This window comes from Neomonachus schauinslandi, chromosome 15 (genome assembly GCF_002201575.2).
Source record: "Neomonachus schauinslandi chromosome 15, ASM220157v2, whole genome shotgun sequence".
NCBI lineage: Eukaryota > Metazoa > Chordata > Mammalia > Carnivora > Phocidae > Neomonachus > Neomonachus schauinslandi.
This window is the reverse complement of record NC_058417.1, coordinates 12,537,712-12,562,723: the sequence shown is the minus strand read 5'-3', so window position 1 is coordinate 12,562,723 and position 25,012 is coordinate 12,537,712. Positions and strand designations below refer to the sequence as shown.

Below are 25,012 nucleotides of genomic sequence, written 5' to 3'. Positions count from 1 at the left end.
CCGCTTCTCTTAACTATCCTCATTATTCGTTTTCTTTGATTCCATCACATACTTGTTGCTGTTGCATGCAGATGGTGTTTTCAGCTCAGAAGATCCTTCCTGTTTGGTAGTTGTGATAGACCAGCTTGCATTTTATTCTTAAGCTCAGAGTTATCCAACGTTGTCTGTTCTGCACTTCCTCTTGTGTGGAAAAGCAGTGAATGGCAAGCAGATAATTTTTGTTTTTCCAACTCCCATGTGCTACTTCTTAGATCAGACCATAGGAAGAAGTTAAAGAAGTGACCTCGATGGTTTCCAGATGGCCTGTAAACCTGCAAACGTTTTCAAATCTTTAATGCGACCATTAATCCTGTTTAGAAAAGCCGGAGTAGCCGAGAGAAAGGCATTTCTCCTTACTGGATAAAAACAGCTGGAAGAGCCAAATAGGAATGCCCCAGACACCATACAAGGGTTGTGCCAGCACGAGTTAAGCTTTTATTGATCTAAGAAATCAGATACTGGGGGTCTTATCTCCTTGGTTGGAGACAGGCATTAATTCAAAACTGAGTCTGCAAACTAGCAGCCCATAGGCTGAATCCAGCCCTTGACTGTTGCTCCTCAGGTTTTAAAAAGAATTTAAATCAGTTGCCAATACTTAAAAGTTGAAAGATTTCACATAAAACTGTCCTTGAAAAGCTGAGTAGTGGCCGACTTTTCTTGGTCAGGGCAAGTACTCTCTAGTTCATTACTCACCTGACAGCTTGACTCATTGCGGTTACCTGCCTAGTCTCCCTAGGTGTGCAGGTTGCAACCTTTGGCCTAGAACTGAAGGCTCTGCTCACAAATGCAGATGCTGTATGTCAGCCAGGAGTGGGGCATCAAATTTTGTGATTTGGGTGGCCCCATCTCTCCCAGATACTGTGGTGTGTGGCAGGGGGAGACCCTTCTGTTTGCCTTTGCTGGGAGGCCCTAGCCAGGCTCTGTTGGAGGAGTCATCTGTCTGAGCCCGGTTTCCCTAAGATCCTCCCATGCTGAGCAGGGGATGGAAACATAACCCGCTGCTGGGCCAGCTAGCTAACTTCTGGGCACACCTCCATTCCTGCTCAGTGGGTGGAAAGACTGTTTGGGTGGGGCAGGCTGGATTAATTGATTGCCCAGCACCGTAGATTAAGAGGCCCAAGCATATTATTGGCTCTTATGACTGAAAGAGGCTGTTTATGGCTCTCTTAAATGAGTTTGTTCCATGTCACATTTGTGCTGACTCAGATCTCAGCTTCACATTGGAAGACCACTTTCCAGAATTGCTTGACACACCCAGCTGGAGTCTGCTTTATGCTGAAATCGAAGGACACATTGCCTGGTTTGGGGCAGGAGCTGGAGCAGAGCAACACTTTGGGCAAGCTTTCCAGATTTGCCAGTGGCTGCAAACTCCAAGGCATGACTTGTATTTAAAGGCCCAGCCCAGGGCCGTACCACCCACTGGAATTACTGACCCCAGCTGTGTATTAATGGTGGTCCACTTTAGAATACACAATGTGTGAATTCTTTACCTGGCTCTTGAGTCTAGAGCTGTGTTCATTCTGTAGCCACTAGTCACATGTGGCAATTAAGTTTAATTAAACACAGGGGCCCCTGGCTGGCTCAGTCAGTAGAGCGTACAACTCCTGACCTCAGGGTTGTGAGTTCGAGCCCCGCGCTGGGTGTAGAGAGTACTTTAAAAAAAAAAAAAATCTTAAAAAATTAAATAAAAATAAATAAGATGGAAAAATTTCAGGTCCTCAGTCACACTAGTCACATTTCGCTCAGTGGCCACGTGGGACTCGGGGCTACAACGTTGCGTAGGGCAGCTATGGAACACCTCCATCACTGCAGAATGTTCTAGTGATGCGACAACACTGGTCTAGACTACAAGAGGGTGGAAATAGCAAAATGCCAGCTGCTTGCATGTTGATTTTTCTCTCCACTCCATTAAATCCAGGGACTCACCAGTGTTTGTCATGAAGAACATCAGACTCTGAGCTGTAACCTGAATTCTTGTGCAGAATTCAGCACACTGGCAGCGAGCACACGAAACAGATTGCCGCTTGTCCCGTCGGCGTCTTTGAGACACACTTGCCCATCTAGGAAGGCGCAGTGCAGGTATCTGTGTGTTCTGCCACTTGGGTGCCACCCCGGACCAGCTCACAGACAGTCCCGCCTGTCCTGCTTGGGCTGCTTGTCTTCACTCCCTCAGGGCCTCCGAGCGTGCTTGTTGGAATGTGAGTATAGCCACGTACTCTCAGCGCCCGCTCTTCTCAGCATGTGAAGATCTGCTTGATCTCATTCTGATCATGATGCAAGGCAGCAGCGCTGTTTACAGACCTGGGGTGTTCAGAGGGCCGGGCATGCTGTCCTAAATGCTCAGGTGTTTGGGAGAAGTCACTTCTTGCGGCCCTCCCCTCCCCTGGCTTGTGTGGCCGACTGCCCTCGCTTTTAGGCAGCCGGGTCCGTGGGATTATGTCCACGTCTTTCTGTACCATGTACCTTCTTTCCCAGGACTTGGTCTTCCTTTTTTGACAGCGTTGCTCGAATATGAGAATTGAAGAGATGTGGTCCTGGATGGCTGGTAGAGAGTTTAGGTCCCAGTCCAGCTGAACAGATGGGCCACAAGCCATGTGGGCAGTTGGCTCACATTCCGGGAGTGACATTCTCCTTTTGATCTATTCTTTTCCTTCTAGAGCTGAGGACCCTAAGTGGTCTGGGGTGTTTTTTTTTCTCTTGGAAAACTGCCTTTCCGGCTCTAGTAGGTGGTAAAAATGTTTCTTTCGTCCTGGTCTGGATGAGCCACACAGGTAGAGCTTCTGCACCCGGGTCTGTGGGCATGTGGGTCCTCCCCAGCTGGCTACCAGAAGGTGGAGTCGTGCACACTTAGGCCACATGTTCTGATCCCGGAAATTGGATATTGCAACTTAAGGTCATCTGTGGTGTTCATCCTCTTAAGGCACGATTTTCCATTTTCCTGGATTGACTTGAGCAGTCTGGTTCCAGCCGCAGTACCTTGTGCCTCGGGGGTTTAGTCCTTTAGGCCCCGTTTCAGCTCCATCCCAACTTCCTGAAGAAGGGCGGGATGCTCTTGTATGCGGGGAGGGGAGCAGGAGGCCGAGGCCAGGCCTGAGCTGGGCTTCTCCGCCCGGGGCCTCGGTGAGCAGGGGCAGTGGGAGGAGATGGGAGGTCCTCCACGGAGCGAACCCTTGGGCACCTGCCAGCTGCCACGGTGTTCGTCCCTGCCAGCAGCAGCAGCGTTATGGGCCGCAGAGTTCTTGGGAGAGCCAGTAATCGCTTAGTAGAGTCGTAGGAGTCCTTTAGCTCAGGGCTGTTCGGTAGGATTTTCTGCCATTAAGAGAAATGCTCTGTCTCTGTGCTGTCCGTTGGGGTAGCCGTTAGCCGCAGGTGGCCGTGGAGTGTTCGAGGTGTGGCCCCCGTGTCTGAGGAACTGGAGTTGTTACTTGACAGTTTTAGTTAATTTAAATAGATACAGCTGCGTGGGCCTTACACCGGGGTGTGCGTTGCGGCTGTCCCTTGGGCTGGCTTAGCCGACCCCATTCCACCCTCGCTGTGGCACTCACTCGGGGAGACCTAGGGCCTTTGCCCTGTTGGACCCGAGGCAGCGTGGCTTCAAGCAGCAAGGGCTTTTGCCCTTGGCCACAAAGCCAGCGAGTCACCGAGAGGGAAGTACAATCCAGGCCTCCGGACTCCCGCACTCGGCGCACTGTGTTCTTATTCCCACAGCAGAGCGCAGTGCACTTCCCAGAGCACCGGGGAGGAGCGTGTGCTCTCGCGCGGGGCTTTCTCTGAATCAGACGAACCTGCCAGGGGCCTGTGGAAGTTCCTTGGCCTGTTTGGAGTCATCCTCAACATCTGGGGCTACGTGCCTGTGCCTTTCTGTCCGAAGGGGCCTTTGAATCCACAACATAGAATCCTCCTGCTTTCTTTGGCAATTTTTGGTTAGCCAAAAGTGGATTCTAGATCTGGGGGGGTAGAGGTGAAGTCCAGCACCTCACAGAGCACAGGTAATGGAGTGGCCACATGCTTAGTAGGTGGAAAGCAACCTGACATATGGACCTAGTTTAATTTTTCACCCACCTGTTCTCTTAATTACCATAATTGTTTTTCCCCTGCCACTCATTTCGAATGTGCTTCCGCTGATGTCTGCTGGTAAGCTGTCCCATTCAGGCCCGGTGCTGGGGTTGCTGTGGTGAAAACCCAGTCTGCCTCCACAGAGCTCCGAACTGACATCCGTTGTGTTTCAGACGGGAGCTCGCAGCCCGGGCCTGCCTGGGAGCCCAGGACCCGCTCCAGGAAGTGGGCCCAAAGCAAGGCCTTCCGCTACAGTTAGATTAGCCTCTTCCGGTTCTGCCAGGACCAGAAAGTGATGGTGGCCTGCCCGGCCCCTTGGCCAGTGCTTGCTTGAGCGGACAGGGAAATGGAATTTTCCTCCTGCTCACTAGCAGGACGGCAGGGGGCTGAGACCAGCAGGCTACGTCAGCCACGAGATGCTGCCTGTGCCCAGACTCGCGGCGGTGGGCTCGTTCCCTGGCAGCACGGGCTTCTCCGCAAGCACGGAATTGGGCTCCCTCCGCTCACCTCGGCCATGGACGGTCCACGGCTGTGGGGTCTTGTCACCCCGAGGGATATGGGGCTGTCGAGCAAGAGTTTTCTTTTTTTCAAGAAAAAGTTGGCCATTAATTTTTCCATTATGAAAGAAGCACATGTGTATTTGTCTTCTTCTTTGAGAAAGACAGAAACCTATGAAGGAAAATAAAATTTTAGTCAGCTGTTAGGCCACCATCCGAAGAAAGCCATCGTTGACTTTTCTTTATGGATAGCATCTTTGATACTTCCCTCCAGATGTTTTGTGTTGGATTTTAAAAAACTGTATGTTACACATATCAAAAGTATGTTCCTAACATGTGAAAAGTCATAAGCTTACTGCCATGTGTCTGGCCCCTGAAAACATTACCCTCCATGAAAGATGCCAGTCACAAAAGGCCGCAGACATGATAGCGTTTATATGGAATGTCCATATAGGTGAGTCTGTCGAGCCAGTAAGTAGACTGGTGCTTGCCAGGGGCTGGGGAGGCCTGGGGGAGGTGGGGAGCGATGGGGTTTCTTTTTGGGGTGATGGGGATACTCCAGAATTGCTCGTGGTGCTTGCTGCACAATGCAGCGAAGGCGCTGAGCCACTGAATTGTCCACTCCAAGTGGGAGAGTTGTGCGGCATGTGACTTCTATCCATAAAAAGTACAAATCGAAACCACAGTGAGCTCTCACCTCACACCCATCAGGATGGCTACAATTACAAACAAAACAAAATTATAAGCATTCCTGAGGTAGTGGAGCGGTTGGACCCCGCATGCCCTTTGGGTGGGAGCGTAAAGGGGTGCAGCCGTGGGCAGTGTGGCGGTTCCGCGGCCGGCGGGAAGTGGAATCACCACGCGATCCAACAGTTCTGCCTCTAGACACGTATCCAGAAGAATTAAAAGCGGAGACCTAAGCAGATCATTTTATACTATGTTCACAGAAGCAGGATTCCCAGTAGCTAGAAGGTGGAAGTAGCCCAAGGGTGATGGATGAACAAGTATAGAGACGTACGACGGACTAGTCTTTATTCATCCTTGAAAAGAAAGGAAATTCTGACTCACGCTGTAGAACGTGGGTGAACCTTGAAAACATCACATCGAGTAAGCCAGTTGCAGGACAAATACGGTACGATTTCACTTAGTGTGGTACCTGAGGTTGTCCAGCTCAGAGACACAAAGTCGGGGGGTGGGGAGTGGGGGCTGTTGCTTCACGGGGGCAGAGTTGCCATTTTGCCAGCGGAAGGCATCCCGGAGATTGGTTGCACGGCAGTGGCAAGGTACTGAACGTTGCTGAACCGTGCACTGAACAAACGGTCAGGACGGTACGTTTTATGTGGGTTTCACCGTGATATGGAGACACAGTAAACCCGTGTGTTCACCGCTCACTAGCGTCACCCTGGCCCACGTGTCCCTACCGGCAGGCAGAGGCCCCCTCGCTCATTACTTGTCATTTCCTTGCTGTTCTTTACAGTTAGCACACGTGAGGACGTTCCTCGGTAGCAGCATGTCCTTCAGTTCTGTGTGCTGCTGCACACGCGTGTGAGTGTGCGTCTCCATGTTACCGGCTTCCTCCTCCACCTTACGAGGGAGGGATTCCACTGTGCCTCCTTTCTCGCTCTGACGGAGGAACCGCCCGAGGTAGCCAGCTCTTCGCGTTAGTGCTGCTTGGAACGTTTGTGCACAGCTCTGACTTCTGGGGAGGGATCTCCAGACTTTGGGGATCCCGTGTGTGAGACTACTTTTGTCATTCCGGATTCCTCAAGACCAGCTTCCCGATGGCATAGGGGACCATGGGGCCACATGCTGGGCAAGCTGCCAGGGGCAGAGAGGGTGCCCACATCCGGGGAGCGGAGTTCATCCGGCTGCTTCTTCACTGTGGCCACCTTTCCACCGGAAAGCCCGTGCTCGCAGGGGATTCCTCTGATGACCGTTGCCTGACGACCTCCGGAGTGGATTCAGAGGAGAGGGGTGGGTCTCAGGCCCACTCTGGTTGAAGGCAGAGGGAGGGAGGCTGATTCAGGAGCCCCAGTGACAAGTGCCCACGACCCTGAGGCAGCGTCCACAGCAGCCCCTCCGGCTCAGATGAGAGAGCATCAGCTCTGCCCCACAGGCTACTTAAGGGCTCCCCAGGCAAACTGACCTCAGCATGGGCTGAGGGAGTTTAGGAGTACGAGCCTGTACCGTTAAGTCCCACGGATCGTGCTAAATTCGACTCAAAAGTTATGTGGTAGAAGAGCTCCCTTTTCTTCTCGGAGCCAGTCCTTTCCTCTCCCCAGTGATGGTCATAATTCTCAGGTCTTTGTACATCCAGGAATGTTCTGTGTGTTTAAAAGCAAACAGACACCATTTTTTTTTTTTTAAGATTTTATTTATTTATTCGAGAGAGAGAGAGAGAGAGCACAAGCCGGGGAGGGGGGAGCAGAGGGAGCAGACGCCCTGCTGAGCAGGGAGCCCGATGCGGGGCTTGATCTGTGACTCCAGGATCATGACCTGAGCTCAAGCAGACGCTTAACCGACTGAGCCACCCAGGCACCCCTAAAAGCAAACCTAGCTTTTTAAAAGTACACTAAAGATAACGTACTATAATCACTGTTCTGTACTTGCCTTTGTCACTTTATTTCTTGGATACTTTTCCATCAGTTCTCTTTCTCTTTGTACATGAACTTTTTTTTTTAAGGTTTACTTATTTGAGAGAGAGAGCGCCAAGTTGGGGGGAGGAGCAGAGGGAGAGGAGGTAAGGAGGCTGTGCACTGAGCACAGAGCCCGACTCACGGCTTGATCCCAGGACCCTGAGATCACCACCAAGAGCCAGACGCTCAACCAAGTGCACCACTAGCCACCCCTACATGAACTCTGTGTTATGCACTCTTGAAAAGCAAAAACATAGTCTCTTAGGAAGCTCCAAAGACTCCAGTTAGCTTTTTTGTTCTTTTTTAATCTGCATTTGTGTGCCAGGGCTCAAGTTAGGGGTTGGCCGGTGATGGTCTAAAATTGTTCAAGGCCACTGGGTTCCTTCCTTAATTGGGTGACGTGTGACCCGGAAACAAAAGCAGGCCACACGTGAGTGGGCACTGGAGTAGCTAGGTGGCGGGAGACACGGCTATGTCTTGGGAGTACCCGGCCACCAGGTTTGTGAAGTAACAGCCCATGACAACCATGCGGACTGAATCCAGTAGTCCAGGCAGCTATTAAAACCTGTAATTGCAGGGACATGAACCCCAACTGCCACAGCCCAGGCGGGAGGAGTAGACACTGAGTGCTTGATGGGTGGCCTCTTAACAGGTGGGGCCTCCGATTGTGCGTGTGTGTGTGCGCGCGCGCTCATGCGTTTTGAGCCTTTGTGTGTCCTGTGTATAGCGTATGGAATCCTGGAAAGGGCCCGACCTCAGATTACATGGTTTCGCAGTGACACAAGACTGCGTGCGCGGACTTTGGGAGTAGCGCCTCGGCTTCAAGAGCAGAATCCATGTGCGTCGGGGCCGGGAGTGCGGCTCTGCCGGCTAGGGGGGCTTCAGAGGCGGGCTTGTCTGAAGGCGCCCGGAAGGGACTTCGGTGCGGCGGGTGGATGGAGACGGGTAGCAGTGGGGTGACCTGCCCCCAGGAAGCTGTTGCGGCTTCAGGAAGCTGTGGCACGCTTTCGCAAGGCTGGGTGTGTGTACTGGATGAGCACCCTCGTGTGCACTGTGGCAGTCATGACTGCCCGCGGCCAGAACGCAGACGGTGACCCGCTGCCCGCGTCTACTCACTGTCCGTCCCTGTGCCGTCGGGCCTGACACTGGGCACGGGACGACAGCAGTGAGGCAGGAACCTGGAGGCTTGAGGAGGCCCATAGGCGGTGTGGCTGTGGATGCCAGCTGGGCTTACAGAAGAGAGGGCAGCAGGGGGCTCGGGGACGGCAAGGTGGGATCTGCCCTTCTTCAAAGCTGGATGTGCTTCCAGAACAGAGCGGCCGGTTCCAGGTGCTGGGGTTTCACCTGGCGTTTTCTTACTGGGCCTCACGATGTTCAGGGTGGCTCCGATCTGCTGGGCGCAGAGGGCACTCTATGCTAAGGTAGATTTGGGCTTTGGGCAGGAACATTCTGTGATCCCAACCTTGACACCCACGTTTTGCTTTGAATGTTCTGGAGGGACTTCGTGGCCAGAAAGGCATCCCTGGCCTCGCTTTGGTAGTCGGTGGGGACGCGCACTGACTTGGAAGCGCCTCGTCTTCACATCTTGAGAACACAAGGGAAGTCGGGGCTGCCTGGGAGTGAGTCCTCTCCCTGGTCCTGCGCACACGAGGCCAGTCAGCCCATGGCCAGTGACTTTCATTTCTGCTGTGACTTTTCCAGCCAGCGTGAGACCCTGCCTGGGAGTAAGAACTGAAACAAGCTCCATCTCCCCTCCCTGAATTCAAACCAAATGCAGGCCTTGAAAGGGAAAACCCTCCTTTTCCCGTTGCATCAACTTCCGGTGGATTCTTCCAGAAGCAGCTCATTAAGTCCTCCTGGAGAGGCGGCCCCGACTACTGGCTCCCCACTGGCTCAGCGTAGCTGCCCTGGCAATGTCCCACGTTTAGGAGGCGCCTTGTCCGACCCCCAGGGAACGACTTCTCCCCAGTGCACACCGTTTAATTAGGGCCTGTGCTTTAATTAGGAGGCTCCCCTGAGCCCAACTTAATTACAGTTACTTTTTCAGAATAAAGAGTTGCCTCTGCCCAAGTCCCAGCCAGTACCTCTTGCTAAAGTCCTTCCCACCTGGGAATGGAGGCCCCTCCCCCTGCACTTGGGGGCACATTACCAGTGACTTTCTGATGATGCGACCACGGGGAAAGTATTTGAGCAGTTGTTTTTTCTAACAGAGTGAAACCCTCTGCCTCTTAGATTTGCTTATTTGTTGGCTAAAGGTAGTTTTTATCGTGTTGAATCCTGCCTGGGAGTAATAACTGGAAGGAGTGCTCGGATCACCTGTCCTTTTTCCTTGAAGCATACCCCCAGCAATGCAGTTTTCACCACACTTAACGTGTCATTTCGCCTTTGAAGGAGGGCTAGGACCTAGAGGTTCTGGGGTGACCTTGTTTTAAAAGCCTTCACTTGGCCTTAATGTGCACAGTCCCTGACGAGGAAGCTCTGAGCCCGGCTCCCCTGTTGCTTTCCTCGGAGTGGCTGCTGGGTGTGCGTGCCCGGGATGTGGGCAGCTGGTGGCCTTGTGTCCTTGAGCACTTAGGGCTGTGCTTACTCGGACAATCAGAGCTCAGGTGGGTGGGCTGCGATCACCTTTGTATGGCTCAGGACACTTGCCCGGAGCCCCAGTCAGAGGGGCGTGGGCTTGGGTGCGGGGAGCAGTGAGCACCAGAGCGAGACGGGGGCCCCTGGACCACCTCTCCTTTGTAATGGTCTGAGCAGCCCAGGAACCAGGGGCTGCTGAAGGGAAGGGGCTGTTTTTCACCGAAGCATGTGGAGGGTGCTCTGCACTGCCTGGTAAGAGGGTTAAGTGACTTGATCCAGCTTCAGGAGCTGTGTGTAGCAGTGTCCCCCTCGGAGGCTGGTATAAAGAAGGCTTTTTACTGGATGAACTGAGAACACAAAACTAGAAGAAACTGTACACGCTGGACGGCGGTATGGAAATTCAGAAAGATCTGGACAGGCTGAAACAAGCCAAATGGAAATGACAAGGCGTGTACAGGTCTATATTTAGGTTTGCCCATCAGGGGTGTGGAAAGATTCTGCTTTGGATGCGAAGTTTGCACCGGAGAGAGGTCAACAGAATCCCGAAACAGCCTAAAATGCCCCCGGGCCCATGGTTCACAGCCAGCTCTGTGGCCTGGATTCACGGCTGAGCCGTCCCTGAGCCTCCAGATCTGTCTTCCGCCAATGACGGTCAGGTCACCCATCCCTAGTCCCACAGGGAAGTTGGATGAGCTCAGCCACTTGAAGTGGGGCTTTGTGAACAGTGTTTTTTATGTGAGTGAGAGGAGCTTTACTGGCAATAAATACAGAGTCGTGGAGGCACAGGGTCAGAATGGGTGGGAACCTCTGGGGGGCCCTTCGTATATCCCCCTTAACACTGAGTATAATTGTCACGGTTCTTGAGGCCTTGTCTTTTCCTAATTAAAGCAGAGGGCTTCTTTTCTAAGCTGTGTGCTGGTGTTCTTGGGGCTGTCGGCCTCGGGTGCTTTGTGCAGTTCGTCCTCCCGTGATGGCCAGAGTTGTTTTGTTCTCAATCATCCGAAGCGAAGATGACCCTGTCGGTCTGTTGTTCTGCAGCGCAGGGATGACGACTTTTGAACCTTGCAGAGGGCAGAGTGTTTGGCACTATCGGCCTTGGATCTGTTGGTTTCCATCGAAGAATCCTCCCCCTTGCATCGCTCTGGTTAACCAAAGGCGCGGTTCCTCCAGCCGACCTCGGGCCTCTGTGTGGGTGTGATTCTGGGCCGAAACATTCTGTCTTCCTTGGGGCTCCTCTGCACACTCAGCTTTGTCTGTGCGCGGCCTTGGGCTGACCGCCAGGCCGGTACACACTGCAGGTGGTCATGTCCTTAGAGATCTGGGTACTCCTCCTCCTGTGTCTCTCTACATTTCACTATTTTCTCTGAGGAAAAAAAAAAAAATTCTTTAGTGACTACCTTGTGTATTGGGTTCCAAGGAAGATCAAAACATAAGTGAGACGTGGTGCCCTCACGAGCTTGGGCTCTCTGATGAGCCTGAGGCCCAGGCTTGGGCCACGGACTTGTCCCCAGCGTCTGAGCACAGAAGCGGGGTGGGCGCTGCTCAGCCTGACCGTCTCACTGTCTCCTCTTTCTCCCCCCTCCCCCTCCAAGGGTGAGCTTGTCGGCCACAGACTGTTACATCGTGCACGAGATCTACAATGGGGAGAACGCCCAAGACCAGTTCGAGTATGAGCTGGAGCAGGCCCTGGAAGCCCAGTACAAGTACATCGTGATCGAGCCCACACGCATCGGCGACGAGACGGCCCGCTGGATCACCGTGGGCAACTGTCTGCACAAGACCACCGTGCTGGCGGGCACCGCGTGCCTCTTCACCCCGCTGGCCCTGCCCTTAGATTACTCCCACTACATCTCCCTGCCCGCCGGCGTGCTCAGCCTGGCCTGCTGCACCCTGTACGGAATCTCCTGGCAGTTTGACCCCTGCTGCAAGTACCAAGTGGAGTACGACGCCTATAAACTGTCCCGCCTGCCCCTGCACACACTCACTTCCTCCACCCCGGTGGTGCTGGTCCGGAAGGACGACTTGCACAGAAAGAGACTGCACAACACGATAGCCCTGGCCGCCCTGGTGTACTGTGTAAAGAAGATTTACGAACTCTATGCTGTATGATCTCAGTAGTGCGGGGAGAGAAGCAAATGATCCGGCCCACGAGACACACCCCGAGTATTCAGATGGCCCCAGTAACAGTTTTTGCTCTGTGAGGCGGCGGAGCCTGGGAAGGGGTTTCGTTTAATATTTGTTATTTAAAAAAAAAAATAACACAGATCACAGGTGTACTAAGGGTTTTTCAACTCATTACACTAAGATGTGGATTTCCAGAACCCACAGGGGGTCTGAGCGGGCGGTGGAATGTGGACAGCAGCAACGCTACTGAGGGGGTAGGAGTGCACTTGTGGGGTGGGGGGGGACGTCTTTAAGTCTGTTGTTTAACTGTACCATCCAGAGCCAACCAGAAGCTATTGACCATTAAAATTATGAGAATTTCAACTTCAGGTGTCTGCTGTGTCCATGACCACCTGCAGCTGCTGCGGGCGGCTGCTTGCTCGTGGGAGCTGTGGGCACCACGCGAGCCCGCCGGCCCTGCTCCTTGCTGTGGCCTGGTGTCACCGTCCACGGCAAGAACAGGCCTCTGTGAATGAGGCCTGCCCAGACCCCTCCCAGAGCGGTCTCACCTCATGCCAGCCTCGTTTTCAAGGCGGGGACGTGGTGGGATCTGGTGACGAGCCCTAGAGGTCACTGGGTTTCCGTGTGGGGCCACGTGGAGAACAGGCCTGGGACCTCCTGTCCAGAGATTCTGATTTAGAAGGCCCCATGGGTGAACACTTGTATTTTTTCAAAGCATCGAAGCTGTTCCTGATGTGGACCCCGAGTTTGAGCCCAGGGCCCCTCCCAGCGGTCCCATTCCACAGGAGCCAGTCCCGCGCCCCTCCCTCACAGCAGAGGGCGTGTCGCACCCCGTCCTCCATATCCCTTGAAGGTGTTGGGTAATTAAAAAAAATCTTCCCTTCCATAAAGATGTCAGGTCCCCCGCCTTACATGCAACCTTCCCGAGGCCTGCTCTCAGTCCTCCCTGAGGAGCTACATGGCACTTCCTTCTGAAGGGTCCATCTTCAAGAAGCAATCTAGTTTTAAAGGCCACATTGGGAAGATTGGATACCAGAGAATAATGAAGGGGTACATGGGAAGGCGTCAAGGAGCTCAAGTGGGTGATTGGTCCGTTTATTATAAGGGGAGATCCAGAGCTTTTAAAAAACTTCACAATGGACTGTGGTCCACAGACTGTGAACTTTAATTCCAAGAGGCCTAGAAATACTAATCACTCAGGTGAATGCTGGGTGGCAAGATGGTGTTGGGGGCACACTATAGTTTACATGGCAGTCTGGCCATCGGCAACAATGCTCGATCGGTAGTGATCCCAGGCACAGGGTCTCGACGTGCAGAGCCCACAACCCCTTGGGTGTCTGACAGCTGGCTCCCAGGCCGGCCGGGCACGAATGGCAGGTGTCTTGTAATAAATGGCGCAGATTTGGAAAGGGAGCCCCATGCTCTGCCTGCAAGCCAGATTTCATGGGGGAGGTGGCTGGAAGCCGACAAGCAGTAGCCGTCTCGGTCGGGTCAGCTGAGCAGAAGTCCTCACCAGGAAGAGAAGCCAAGTGCAAGCAAGCTGGCTCCAGATGCGCTGAATACAGTGATTCTTGTCAGGTGGACTAGCCCAGATTCTGACATACTAGCGCAGTTCCGAGTGCCCTGCCAAGGTGAGGACTCAGGCCTGCCGCGGAGCGCAGCGCAGGATTTTGGTGCTCTAGGCCTCTCTACGTGAGCAGCGGCCCCGATCGGCTGGGAAGGAGAGCGGCAGGAGCACACCTCCGGCGCCTGGAAGGCTTCTCTGTTTCTGCCGCCTTCCTAATTACACGGCACCGTCGAGTGGGTTACGCTCCTCGGTGACGTGCCGCAGGGCTCTTGACACGGCCTTAGAGAACTGCCAACTGGGAAACAGGCCGAGTCAGCTGGGCCTTGCCTGCGAAGTCCACACACCAGGCCTGTGTGTGTCCACGTGCGCCAATGCATCGTGCCAGTAACCCAGTTACAGGCGTCTTGTTTGAACTGCCCGCTCACCCCAATTTCAGAGAAGAGCAAAGAGCCTTTAGGAAGGTCAGCTCGAGAAGTGCGGAGGAGCAGACTGTGGCGAACACTTACCGGCTCTCTCCGTAGCCTGTCCGCTCCCTCCCAAGCGTCCATGTCTGGTTCAGCAGCTGCGGGGCCCCACGAAGGAGGGAAGGGAAGTGGCGTCCCTGGAGCCTGCTGGTGGCAGCTGCGCACTCGCTGTCCCGTCTGACCACTCGGGAGCCACGCACAGATGTGCAGCGCTGCTGGCTGGAAACTCACGTGCGCGTGCTTCGGCCCTTGGCCCGGGAAACCCCAGAAGGCCCACAGAGCAGAGTGGAAAGTGCCTTTGAACTTTATGTGCGGGCAGAACCAATGCAGAGCTTTTCCAACCTACCCCCAATCCACGGTGGGGGAGGGGGGGAAAAACCCTTGAGGACAGAAAAGAGAAATGGCAACAGCACCACCCCTGCCCCTGGTGGCAGATGTTCATATTCAAACACTGGCTTGAAAGCAAGAGTGGGGTCCTGGCCGAGGCACAGTGTGTGTGTGTGGGGGGGGGCTCGCCCTCCCAGGCGGGGAGCCCCACCTTCACGCCAGCGCGCCCTCCAGAGCACTGACGTCGCTGGCCCTCCTCAGTCCTCTCCCTCGTTTCCGAGGCCAAAAAGAGCATCTGTGCAGCGGGAGCGCATCTTTACTACCTCTGCAGTATTGCTGACGTCCTCAGGAGCAGCCGGGCCTCGGACAGCGTCTGCCAGGCGGCCGGACGTAGCTAGCTTTTCATGATTGGTTGTGCTGCATTTGCTATTGATATGGTAGAATATAAAGTTTCTAAAGTAAGTTTAAGAAAGTGAGTGTGAGTCTTTAAAAATATGAGGTCAATAAACATCCAGTGGTTTGGAATCGGGCTCAGGGCTCGTGTGTAGGTTAAGAGACCCTTTGTGTTTGCTCCGAGCTCTGCGTACGGACCTGCGCCTGGGTCGGGGCTTGGTGGGCCCCCAAAGCAACGCCCTCCGCAGCGGAGTGGGTGCCATGTTTTGATGACGGACTGTGTGGCTGCTAAGCATGTGTTCTTTAGAGGACAGCAGGTCACACTGGTGTCCAGTTGCTGTCCATTTTGTTTAACGGAGAGAAAAGGACAGCACCTGGGTCCGGGCCCCGCTGAAAGTGCCAGTCAGCTGAGTGCCCAAGGACAGATGTTCTCCCGTTCCCATTTGGACGCACGCCTTCCTCTGTCACTGCCTTTCCTGCGGACGTGCTGTGCACTTGACAATTTTATTCCCTCTCACAGTAGGCTTTAAAGTGGCCACTACGGCTGTCGTGGGCCCAGCTCTTCCCTGGCTCTAACAGCCCTGACGTGAACAGTAAGATCGTTCTCTCCCGCGTTAGGAGGAAGTAGATGGCTTCGGTGGAAAATGAAGAGCCGCCCTGGATGTCCGGGTGCACACTTCCACCACGGGCCCCTGCAATGTTCAGGCAGCGCTGGGAGCTGGGGAAGGTCACCAGAGCTAATGCCCCACTCCTCGTCCTCCTGCTCCCAGGAAACTCGAGAGCCTCAAACACTAACCATAGGTTGGCTTTGGCCATTTTTATTTCAGGGACAGCTGTTTAAGATACAAGCTCTGCAGGGCCAGAGTTAGGACACAGCGTAAGATGCCGCTATGACGTGCTAGGACGTTTTTATTCCACATTGGGGAAGCCATACAATATACCCACAATTTCCACTTTCAGCCTAATAGGAAAAGTTTCATTCTAAACTTCAAGTATGACGGTTTACTCACTGAACTTCAACCATGTATTTTTAATAAATCAGAAAGGTGGAAGCAAGCATCCCTTCTGGCTCCGCTCCAACAGGCACAGCTAACAAATGACTTCTGTCACCGGGGGCCACCTGCGGCCTCAGAACCCTCCCCCCCCCCAGCTGACCGGGCTTCGGAGTCTCACTTCCTAGAGATCTGCGGGACCATCCGGGTGGTTTTCCTCTCCCTTTTGGCTGCCGTGTCCTTGTACGTTCATCTTCTGCTTGAAATGGGGCCTGGTCTACACGGCTTCAGGTGAGAGTGCACAGGGAAACCGGGGAATTCCTTTTAGTTACTAAAGCCAGCGTCACTTGGGTTACGTGGAAAGACGGAACACACAGGAGCCCGTTTGTTGTGTTGGATGACGGACTGTAGGACCCTGACGGTGGATATGGATGACGGCTTCTTAAAAGGACAGCCTGCTCCCTTGAGTACTGCAGGTGACTCTGCCAAAACCATTAGTTTGTGATCCAGATCAGTCAAATATGAGAAGTGGGTCACATGATGTCAGGATGTCTTCCGTCTTCAAGACTGACACACTTTTTAGGAGCTGGCTGAGGCTGGAATTCAAAGGAGGCATGGTGCTGGCAGCCCTCGAGGACTACAACTCTTAACCGTTCATTCATTTATTTCAGAGTCTTAGTTTAAACCCAGCTCCACATTTGTTCCTTAAGGTTTACCCCTCACCCCTAAGAAGCTGGTTGCCCTTTTTGGTTCTCATTCTATTAGCAGGGGCCTAGCCAGGGATCTTCAGAAGTGTGTGTTCCATCTTTCCCACCCGTAAGACAAATAAATATCCAGTAAGGTTTCAACAAATGCAGCCGCCCCTTATCGAGGAGCTGCACCCAGCCAGGTGCTGCTCCCTAGCCCCGATGGGATGCGCCACTAGGAGTTCTTGGACTTCCACTCCTTTCTGGCCCTGGAGGCCATGAGGCTGAAGAAGAGCCCAGGAGCCAGAGTTCGCAGATAAATGGCCAAGGAAGGCAACAGGTCGGCCAGGATCACATCCTTCTTTTTCTTCCCCACGGCAGCCAGAACATCTCGGGCCACCTCCACAGGGCTTCGGCCTTGGGCCGTGGTCTTGTCCATAACTAAAATAAACAAAACAAAGTCATGAACTAGAAAGCAGAAGTCCCTCTCTCAAGGACTTGAGCGGACATGGACCAATGTCAGCTGGGTTTGCTAAATTTCCCACCATGAAGCTCTTTCCACCGTCTGTTGGGAGGCACGTGGTATGCCACCATCCCTGACTATTCTGTACTCCCAAGAAATGAGGAAGCCATCTGCAGTTCAGTGTGTGTGAGCGGGGAAAGGGGGAATGCGGGTGAGACGTGGGAACGAGGTAGATGAGGCCTCTCAGCGCTTAGGAACTGGTAGTCCATGACAAAGGCCAAAGGCCAGGCCGCATGGGGTCCCAAAGAGTGAGCCCTTCACACACAGTGATTCCGGACCTTGGGAATTGTCCATTGGAACCAACAACACAGGATGGTGTGGGGCTGAGTTGGTCTTGAGTAGCCTGGCCTGAGGTCTGCCAGACGGGGGATGGGAAAAGACTAGAAGCGCCCACCGCAGTGAGAGTGAAGTGACTCAGGAATAGATGTCACGGTTCCCCCGCCATGTGTTAACTGGACAAGCACCAGTAAGAAAGCCTTGGTTTGTTTGCGGTGTTACAGCTGCAGGGAGTTTAGGAGGTGTTTGGCTGGTTGACACCAACATTCTTTCCTAGTAATCTGACAATTTTGCCCACAAAGTAGAACTAGATGGCAGGCGGAGAAGAGAGGCCACCAGCACAGGCCATTTGCAACCACCAGTGAGCTGTCCAAACTGCATGAGCTTCCTCACCAGTATCTGTTCTCATTGTGTTTCTGTAAACGCAGAATAGGAAGTTTCTGATTGTTGATTATTTTTAAATGTCACAGACAAAGAATTGTTAAAAAAGGATTCTTCTAGGTATAAATAAGTGTGAACCTCTCTGACTCTATGCTTCTGTATGGTTCCTGCTGACTTGCTGAGTGAGCAGCTATCCAGGGCCTGCGCGGTCGTGGTTCAGGTCTGGCTGGGGTGGGGTGTAGGACCTGCAGGCCCCTGCTGAACACCAGAGCACAGGCCCAAGAGGGCACATCCAGGGAGGCAGGACATGACAGGTCACTTCTCAAGAGGTGGGGCCATGCAAGCGTGGGGAAGCAGAGCCAGCCCATCAATAGCACGTGTGGGCAGCGGCCCTGGGAGGCTGGGGCCAGGCCGTTCAGCCCACTGGTGCTGACTGCGTGTCAGCTCACCATGCCTTTGGCTGAAGCAAGCTGGAGACTGAGACCTGCACCCCCAGCCTCACCCCAGAAGGCTACTCTCTTTCCTTTGAGCACCCTGAAATCAGTCATTTCTCAAGCACACTGAGGGGGGAATATTTTGGGTCAAGCAACCCCTACTTTCCATGAAGTTAATCCACTTTAATTTTACTTTAATTTGGAAGCTTGGCCTTCCAAGTCCTTCAAAGGACTCAAAGTCCTGGCCACCAGGGACCCTGTTCTGACAGCTGCAGTGGTGATGCTCAGGCTAAGGATGGCTCATGGTAAATGACCACTAATCAACAGTATGTATTAACCAATACCCACACATCAAGGTTTTTGGTTTGAAAAATTACATTCCAAATGAAAATAACCAAAGAATCGCCAGGGAAGAGAAGCACATCTCACTGTGGCCAACCAAAAGCTTTTCATGGAACAAAAGAGAAACCAGGGCCTCACCTCCATATGTGGACCCGTCGGCAGTGACGGCATTGAGAGAGAGGTTGGTGTGGATGTAGCCAGGGCTGATGACAGTCACCTCGATCTCATACTGCTCCATCTCGGCACGAAGACAGTCAAAGAATGCCTGGGTTGCATGTTTGGAGGCTGCATCTGCAAAGGTTCATGGCCAGACACACAGGTGAGGGAGAGGGCCTGGGACAGACAGGCCCACAGATTCATTCCCATTCATTCTCTTTTATTTAAAAACTGATACTACAATTTAAGATTACAGTATTACAGCAGTGTTCATTTCCTGAGTTAGGGAAGCGCACTGTATCCTTGTTCTCAGGAAATACCCTGAACTGTGTAGGAGTAAAGGCGTGTCATGTCTCCAACCTTCTTTCAAGTGGGTCAGGACAAAAACCTAGAAATTTTATATACACACACATGTGCATACATACACACAACACACACAGACTAGGATAAAGCAAATACGGTCAAATGTTAACAACTGGGGAATCTGTATGAAGGGGGCCATGGGAGTTCTTTGTAATGTTCCTGTGACTTTTAAATAAAAAAAAATTTTTTTAAGATGTATTTATTTATTTTAGAGAGAGTGCAAGAGTGTGAGGGGGGGCAGGGCAGAAGGCGACGGAGAGAACCTCAAGCGGACTCCCCGCTGAGCACGGAGCCCAACGCAGGGCTTGACCTCTGCCCCATGAGATCACAACCTGAGCAGAAATCGCAAGTCAGACATTCAACCAACTGAGCCACCCAGATGCCCTGAAATCTGCAGTTATTCTAACGTTAAGAGTTTAAAAAAAAAAACAAAAAAAATTAATGCCTACTAGGTAAAACATTTACACAGGACAGAGGATATGAAGTAAAAAATGAAGGTCTTCCTTCTGTCTTCCAGTTCCATTCTCCAGAGGTCACCTATGCTTTCGGTTTCTCAGGATTTACTTTTTATATATCCTATGTTCATATAAAGAATTTTTGTGAGCTCATATCATTTATATTATTCCTGCAAGTAGCTCTCTTCACCCAGTGGCGCAAAGCGAGCAGTCTCTGTGCCGCCCATGCAGGCCCACCATGCTTCCACGGGTCACGGGACCACAGAAGCGGCCCCAGCCATGGGACTTTGTGGGTGGTTTCCAGGTTTTGTCACTGAAGCAGCGCTACCAGGGGGCATCCCCGCAGGCCTGGGAGTGTGTGTATGAAATCCATGCCTGGCTTTCTTACGTATTTAGTCTGACAAACCTCCATGGAGGGGCTCTCCATTGGGAAAAGCTACCGAGCTTGCTCCCCCGGGAGCCACCGAGCCACGGCTGCTCTTCAGCCATGGCTCCAAACATGCTGACAGGTGCTCTGTGAGGGGACAGAGTGACCCGACAATGACATTCTTGGAAAACACATGGCATCTCCACTGAAAATCAGTTTCCTCCCATTCAGACTTCTAAATGTTTTAGTCTTAGGGAAGGAGAATCCATCAGCCAAGAAAACAGGAAGGGAAGAAGCAAGGAAGTGTCCCAGCGAGTCACATGAGAAATTCCAGGGTCGGAACTCACTGCAGCAGCTTGAGGCCAGCAGCTTCGCTTTGGGCCAGGTTGCTGGGGGCTGACGGTGTAGTTTGTGGGTAGGCAGGTGGAGAGCTTCTCCTATCAGTTGTGATCCCAGGGGTGTAGCCCAGGCCGAGGACTGAGAAGAGTCATCCTGGGGGTCCCCCAGAATAGAAGGCCACACCTGGCTGACTGGTCTCACGGAGTCTCAGGCTGTAGGTCCTCAGCCAGGCTCTGCTGACCTACACCCTCACCACGGCTGGCAGCAGGGAGCCCGCCGAGCCACAGGGCACGGAGCTTGACACACCACCCGGATCATCTCACTTGGTTCTCACAACAGCAGTGGGAGGCCGAGAGAGCTGCTCTCCCATTTCACAGACGAGAACACTGCTGCTCACCAGGATCAACCAACACGCCCAGGCGCGCTGCCACATTCAGTCTGCTTGTTAGGGAGTGCCTGGACCAACTATGTGTGATCTACTTATGGGCACAGGCCGAGCGGAGAACAGAATTCAGAGACTGAATCAAAGCAAAGGCTGGAAGTTTGCCTTTATCCTGATTTACCCATTATCAACATTTCACCTCACTTGCGTTCTCATTTGTGATTCTATCCATTCCTGGACCACTAGAGCTGCCTTTGATAGTTGTCCTGTGCTGTCGGAGCTGAAACAGAACGCCGGCAAACAGGGACATAACCAGCATAGACACAAATATGGCTAGGGTGCTTCCCAATTCACAAAGGACTTTCCATCTCCACATGTCTCATTTCATCTTTAACACATCTCCGTGGAGCGTGTATGAGAGCTGTCAGTCTCTTAACAAGCAAGGAAATGGGGGGGGGGGTAGTCAGACAAGTTAAATTACTTGTCCAAGGACATGCAACTAGAGCCACAAGGCAGAGCAGAGGGTCCTTTCTTGACAGAAAGAGGATGTCTTTGTGAAAGTTCCAGTTCAGCCGCGCCGTGTCATCCAGCTGGATGGCTGCTACTGTCCTTTCAAAATGCTGACCCAGCTCTGCTCTCCCTTCCCTCGCTGCCAAGTCTGCAGCTGCATGAGGCAGAGGCCAGCACTTGGAGGTGGTGGGAGCAGATGAGGCTGCTACAGGTCAGTCTTGCAGAGGGTGGAGCGAAGAACGGAACTACCGGGGCAGTCTATGAAATCACCTTTACAATCTGTTAACACCCCCGTTTGTTTGCTGGTACAACACGAAGGCAGACAGATAGGTGAAATGAGATCTCAAACTTTTGGTGCAGTCACACACACATGGAGGTGAGAGTGTGAACTGGAAGTCAATCTGGCAGTTCTATTTTTTGGTCCGACTTACTATTTCCACTTTTTGGAGACCCTCCCATGAGTGACCAGAGATGGGAGTATTTAAGGATATTCTGGGTAGCACATCATTGCTACTGGTCAAGAACTGAAGGGAAAGTAATCCTCGTGTGTCCAGGAAAGTGGCTAAATCACTCACGTCACATCTATTCAATGAGTTACTACATACCCACTTAAGAGGATCAAGTGAACTGCGTATGTTGATATGGAAAGTTGTATCGTCTGGAACACTACATCAAAAACTAATGATGTAAGATGGCGGAGGAGGAGGAGACCTGGATTTCGTCTCCTCTCAGGAATTTAGCTGGATAGGGATCAAACCATTCTGAACACCTACAAACTCAACAGGAGATCGAAGAAAAGAATAGCAACAACTCTCTCATCAGAAGAGCGACCACTTTCTGGAAGGTAGGACGTGCGGAGGAGTGAATCCGAGGTGATATTCGGGAGGATAGACGGCGGGGGAAGGGCCTCCGTCGGCCACTCCTGGCAAGTGATAGAACCACGGAGCACAAAATCGGAACTTTTAAAAGTCTGCTCCTCTGAGGGAAGTCACTCCGGTGGCTAAGTGGGGGGTGAAACCCTCCAGGACAGTGGGGTCTCAGGACCCTCGGGGTCACAGAAAGACCGGGGGTGCCTGAGTGTGGCAGAGCTCCCAGGTAACGGAGCAGGGAAGCTGGCTGCAGAGGCGGAGCCCAGGCGCGGCCTCTCAGCTCTGGGTTGCCATAAACCGTGATCCGCGGCACAGTCGGGCCACTGCTCCTCCAGCAGGGACCCAACAAGCGGCAGATCCGGGGAGACTCACCTTCCTCCCCCGGGAGGAGCCGCGCGGGAGTGCACCACAGGGATCTGCTGGGTTTGGAGACTCCACCCGGGGTCAGGTGCCAGAGATAGAAAAGCGCAGTCACAGGCTGGGTGAGCACGGAGTGCGGCCGGAGACCAGGGAGACGGGAGTGACTGACGGCTTTTCTCTGGGGGCTCACTGAGGAGCGGGGCCCCGAGTTCTCGGCTCCTCCGGGGCAGAGATTGGGAGGCCGCCATTTTCACTCTCCACCTCCAAAGCTGTACGGAAAGCTCGCAGGGAACAAAAGCTCCGGAGAGCAAACCCGAGCAGATTACTTAGCCGGGAGGGGGCAAGGGCGGGGCAATTCCGCCTCCAGCAAAGACATTTGGAAACCACGGCAACAGGCCCCTCCCCAGAAGATCAGCGAGAACAGCCAGCCAAGACCAAGTTTACCGATCAATGAGAACGGCAGAACTCCAGCGCTAGGGGAATACTGCCCATAGAATTCATGGCTTTTTTACCATGATTCTTTAGTCTTTCAAAGTTAATTTTTTTTTAACTGTTTTTTTTTTTTTTTGAGTTTTTCTTTTTCCCTTTTTCAACCAACATCTTATCAATCCCTTTTTTTAAAAAAACATTTTTATTTTTCATTTTTAGAGTCATATTCTATCCCTTCATAGTAGTTACCCGTATTTTTGGCATATATATATAAGTTGTTCTCTCTTTAAAATTTTGAGATAGTTTCTTCTAACAGATTAAAATATACCCTAAATCTCTAGTATATGGTTTTTTCTACTCCCCTGCCTGATCACATTCTCTCCCTTTTTTTTTCTTTTTTCTTTTTTTAAATCGTCTTTCTTTTTTCAAACAACTTCTTATCAATTCCTTTTATAAAATTTTTTATAATTTCCATCTTTACAGTCATATTCCATCCCTTCATCATATCAACCCTTATTTTTGTACATATATAAGTTTTTCTTTCTTTAAAATTTTGGGAGGCACTTTCTTCTAAGAGACCAAAATACACCCCAAATCTAGTGTGTGGCACTGATCTATATACCACCCTGATCATATTTGATCACATTCTGGTTTTTTTTGTTGTCGTTGTTTTGTTTTGTTTGTTTTTGTTTGTTTTTATCTTTTTCTTTTTTTTCTTTTTCTTTTTTCTCTCTTTCCGTTTCTTTTTCCACTGCTTCAGGTCTTTTCTGATTTGTTTAGAGGATATTTTCTGGGGCCATGGTTACTCTGCTAGCATTTTGTTCTCTCATTAATCTGTTCTCCTCTGCACAAAATGACAAGACGGAAAAAATCACCTCAACAAAAAGAACAAGAGGTAGTACCGACTGCCAGGAACCTACTCAATACGGACATTAGTACGATGACAGATCTAGAGTTCAGAATCATCACTTTAAAGATACTAGCTGGGCTTGAAAAAAATATGGAAGTTATTAGAGAAACCCTTTCTGGAGAAGTAAAAGAGCTAAAATCTAACCAAGTAGAAATCAAAAAGGCTATTAATGAGGTGCAATCAAAAATGGGGGCGCTAACTGCTAGGATAAATGAGGCAGAAGAGAGAATCAGTAATATAGAAGATGAAATGATGGAAAATAAAGAAGCTGAGAAAAAGAGAGAGAAACAACTACTGGATCACGAGGGCAGAATTCGAGAGATAAGTGATACCATAAGACGAAACAACATTAGAATAATTGGGATCCCAGAAGAAGAAGAAAGAGAGAGAGGGGCAGAAGGTATAATGGAGCAAATTATAGCAGAGAACTTCCCTAATTTGGGGAAGGAAACAGGCATCAAAATCCAGGAAGCACAGAGAACCCCTCTCAAAATCAATAAAAATAGGTCAACACCCCGACATCTAATAGTAAAACTTACGAGTCTCATAGACAAAGAGAAAATCCTGAAAGCAACTCGGGAGAAGAGATATGTAACCTACAATGGTAGAAACATTAGATTGGCAACAGACCTATCCACAGAGACCTGGCAGGCCAGAAAGGACTGGCAGGATATATTCAGAGCACTAAATGAGAAAAATATGCAGCCAAGAATACTATATCCAGCTAGGCTGTCACTGAAAATTGAAGGAGAGATAAAAAGCTTCCAGGACAAACAAAAACTAAAGGAATTTGCAAACACAAAACCAGCCCTACAAGAAATCTTGAAAGGGGTCCTCTAAGCAAAGAGAGACCCTAAAAGCAACATAGACCAGAAAGGAACACAGACAATAGACAGTAACAGTCACCTTACAGGCAATACAATGGCACTAAATTCCTATCTTTCAATAGTTACCCTGAATGTAAATGGGCTCAATGCCCCAATCAAAAGACACAGGCTATCAGACTGGATTAAAAAACAAGACCCATCAATATGCTGTCTGCAAGAGACTCATTTTAGAACCAAAGACACCCCCAGATTGAAAGTGAAGGGGTGGAAAACCATTTACCATGCTAATGGACACCAAAAGAAAGCTGGGGTGGCAATCCTTATATCAGACAAATTAGATTTTAAACCAAAGACTGTAATAAGAGATGAGGAAGGACATTATATCCTACTTAAAGGGTCTATCCAACAAGAAGATCTAACAATTGTAAATATCTATGCCCCTAACATGGGAGCAGCCAATTATATAAGGCAATTAATAACAAAAGCAAAGAAACACATCGACAACAATACAATAATAGTGGGGGACTTTAACACCCCCCTCACTGAAATGGACAGATCGTCTAAGCAAAAGATCAACTAAGAAATAAAGACTTTAAATGACACACTGGACCAAATGGACTTCACAGACATATTCAGAACATTCCATCCCAAAGCAACGGAATACACATTCTTCTCTAGTCCCCATGGAACATTCTCCAGAATCGATCACATCCTAGGTCATAAATCAGGTC

At 51.4% G+C, this 25,012-nt stretch overlaps 2 protein-coding genes across 4 annotated transcripts in view; one reads left to right on the top strand and one right to left on the bottom strand.

The window, feature by feature from the left end:
- TMEM11 (transmembrane protein 11) overlaps positions 1-12,049 on the top strand; it is a 13,237-nt gene extending 1,188 nt beyond the window's left edge. Inside the window, exon 2 of the mRNA XM_021694594.2 lies at positions 11,398-12,049. Within this exon, the coding sequence (XP_021550269.1) occupies positions 11,398-11,914 (517 nt within the window). The 3' untranslated portion in view covers positions 11,915-12,049. The remainder of the gene's footprint in view (positions 1-11,397) is intronic.
- Positions 10,884-25,012, bottom strand: part of DHRS7B (dehydrogenase/reductase 7B) — a 71,932-nt gene continuing 57,803 nt past the window's right edge. For 2 of the 3 annotated variants that reach the window (XM_021694596.2, XM_021694597.1), the window contains exons 6-7: positions 18,453-18,605; positions 15,670-16,799 (exon numbers count right to left, since the gene is read on the bottom strand). In XM_021694596.2, coding sequence (XP_021550271.1) covers positions 16,594-16,799; positions 18,453-18,605 — 359 coding nt within the window. In that variant the 3' untranslated portion in view covers positions 15,670-16,593. Of the gene's footprint in view, positions 11,169-15,669; positions 16,800-18,452; positions 18,606-25,012 lie in introns of those variants that run through there. The other variant, XM_044921481.1, reaches the window with a different exon arrangement.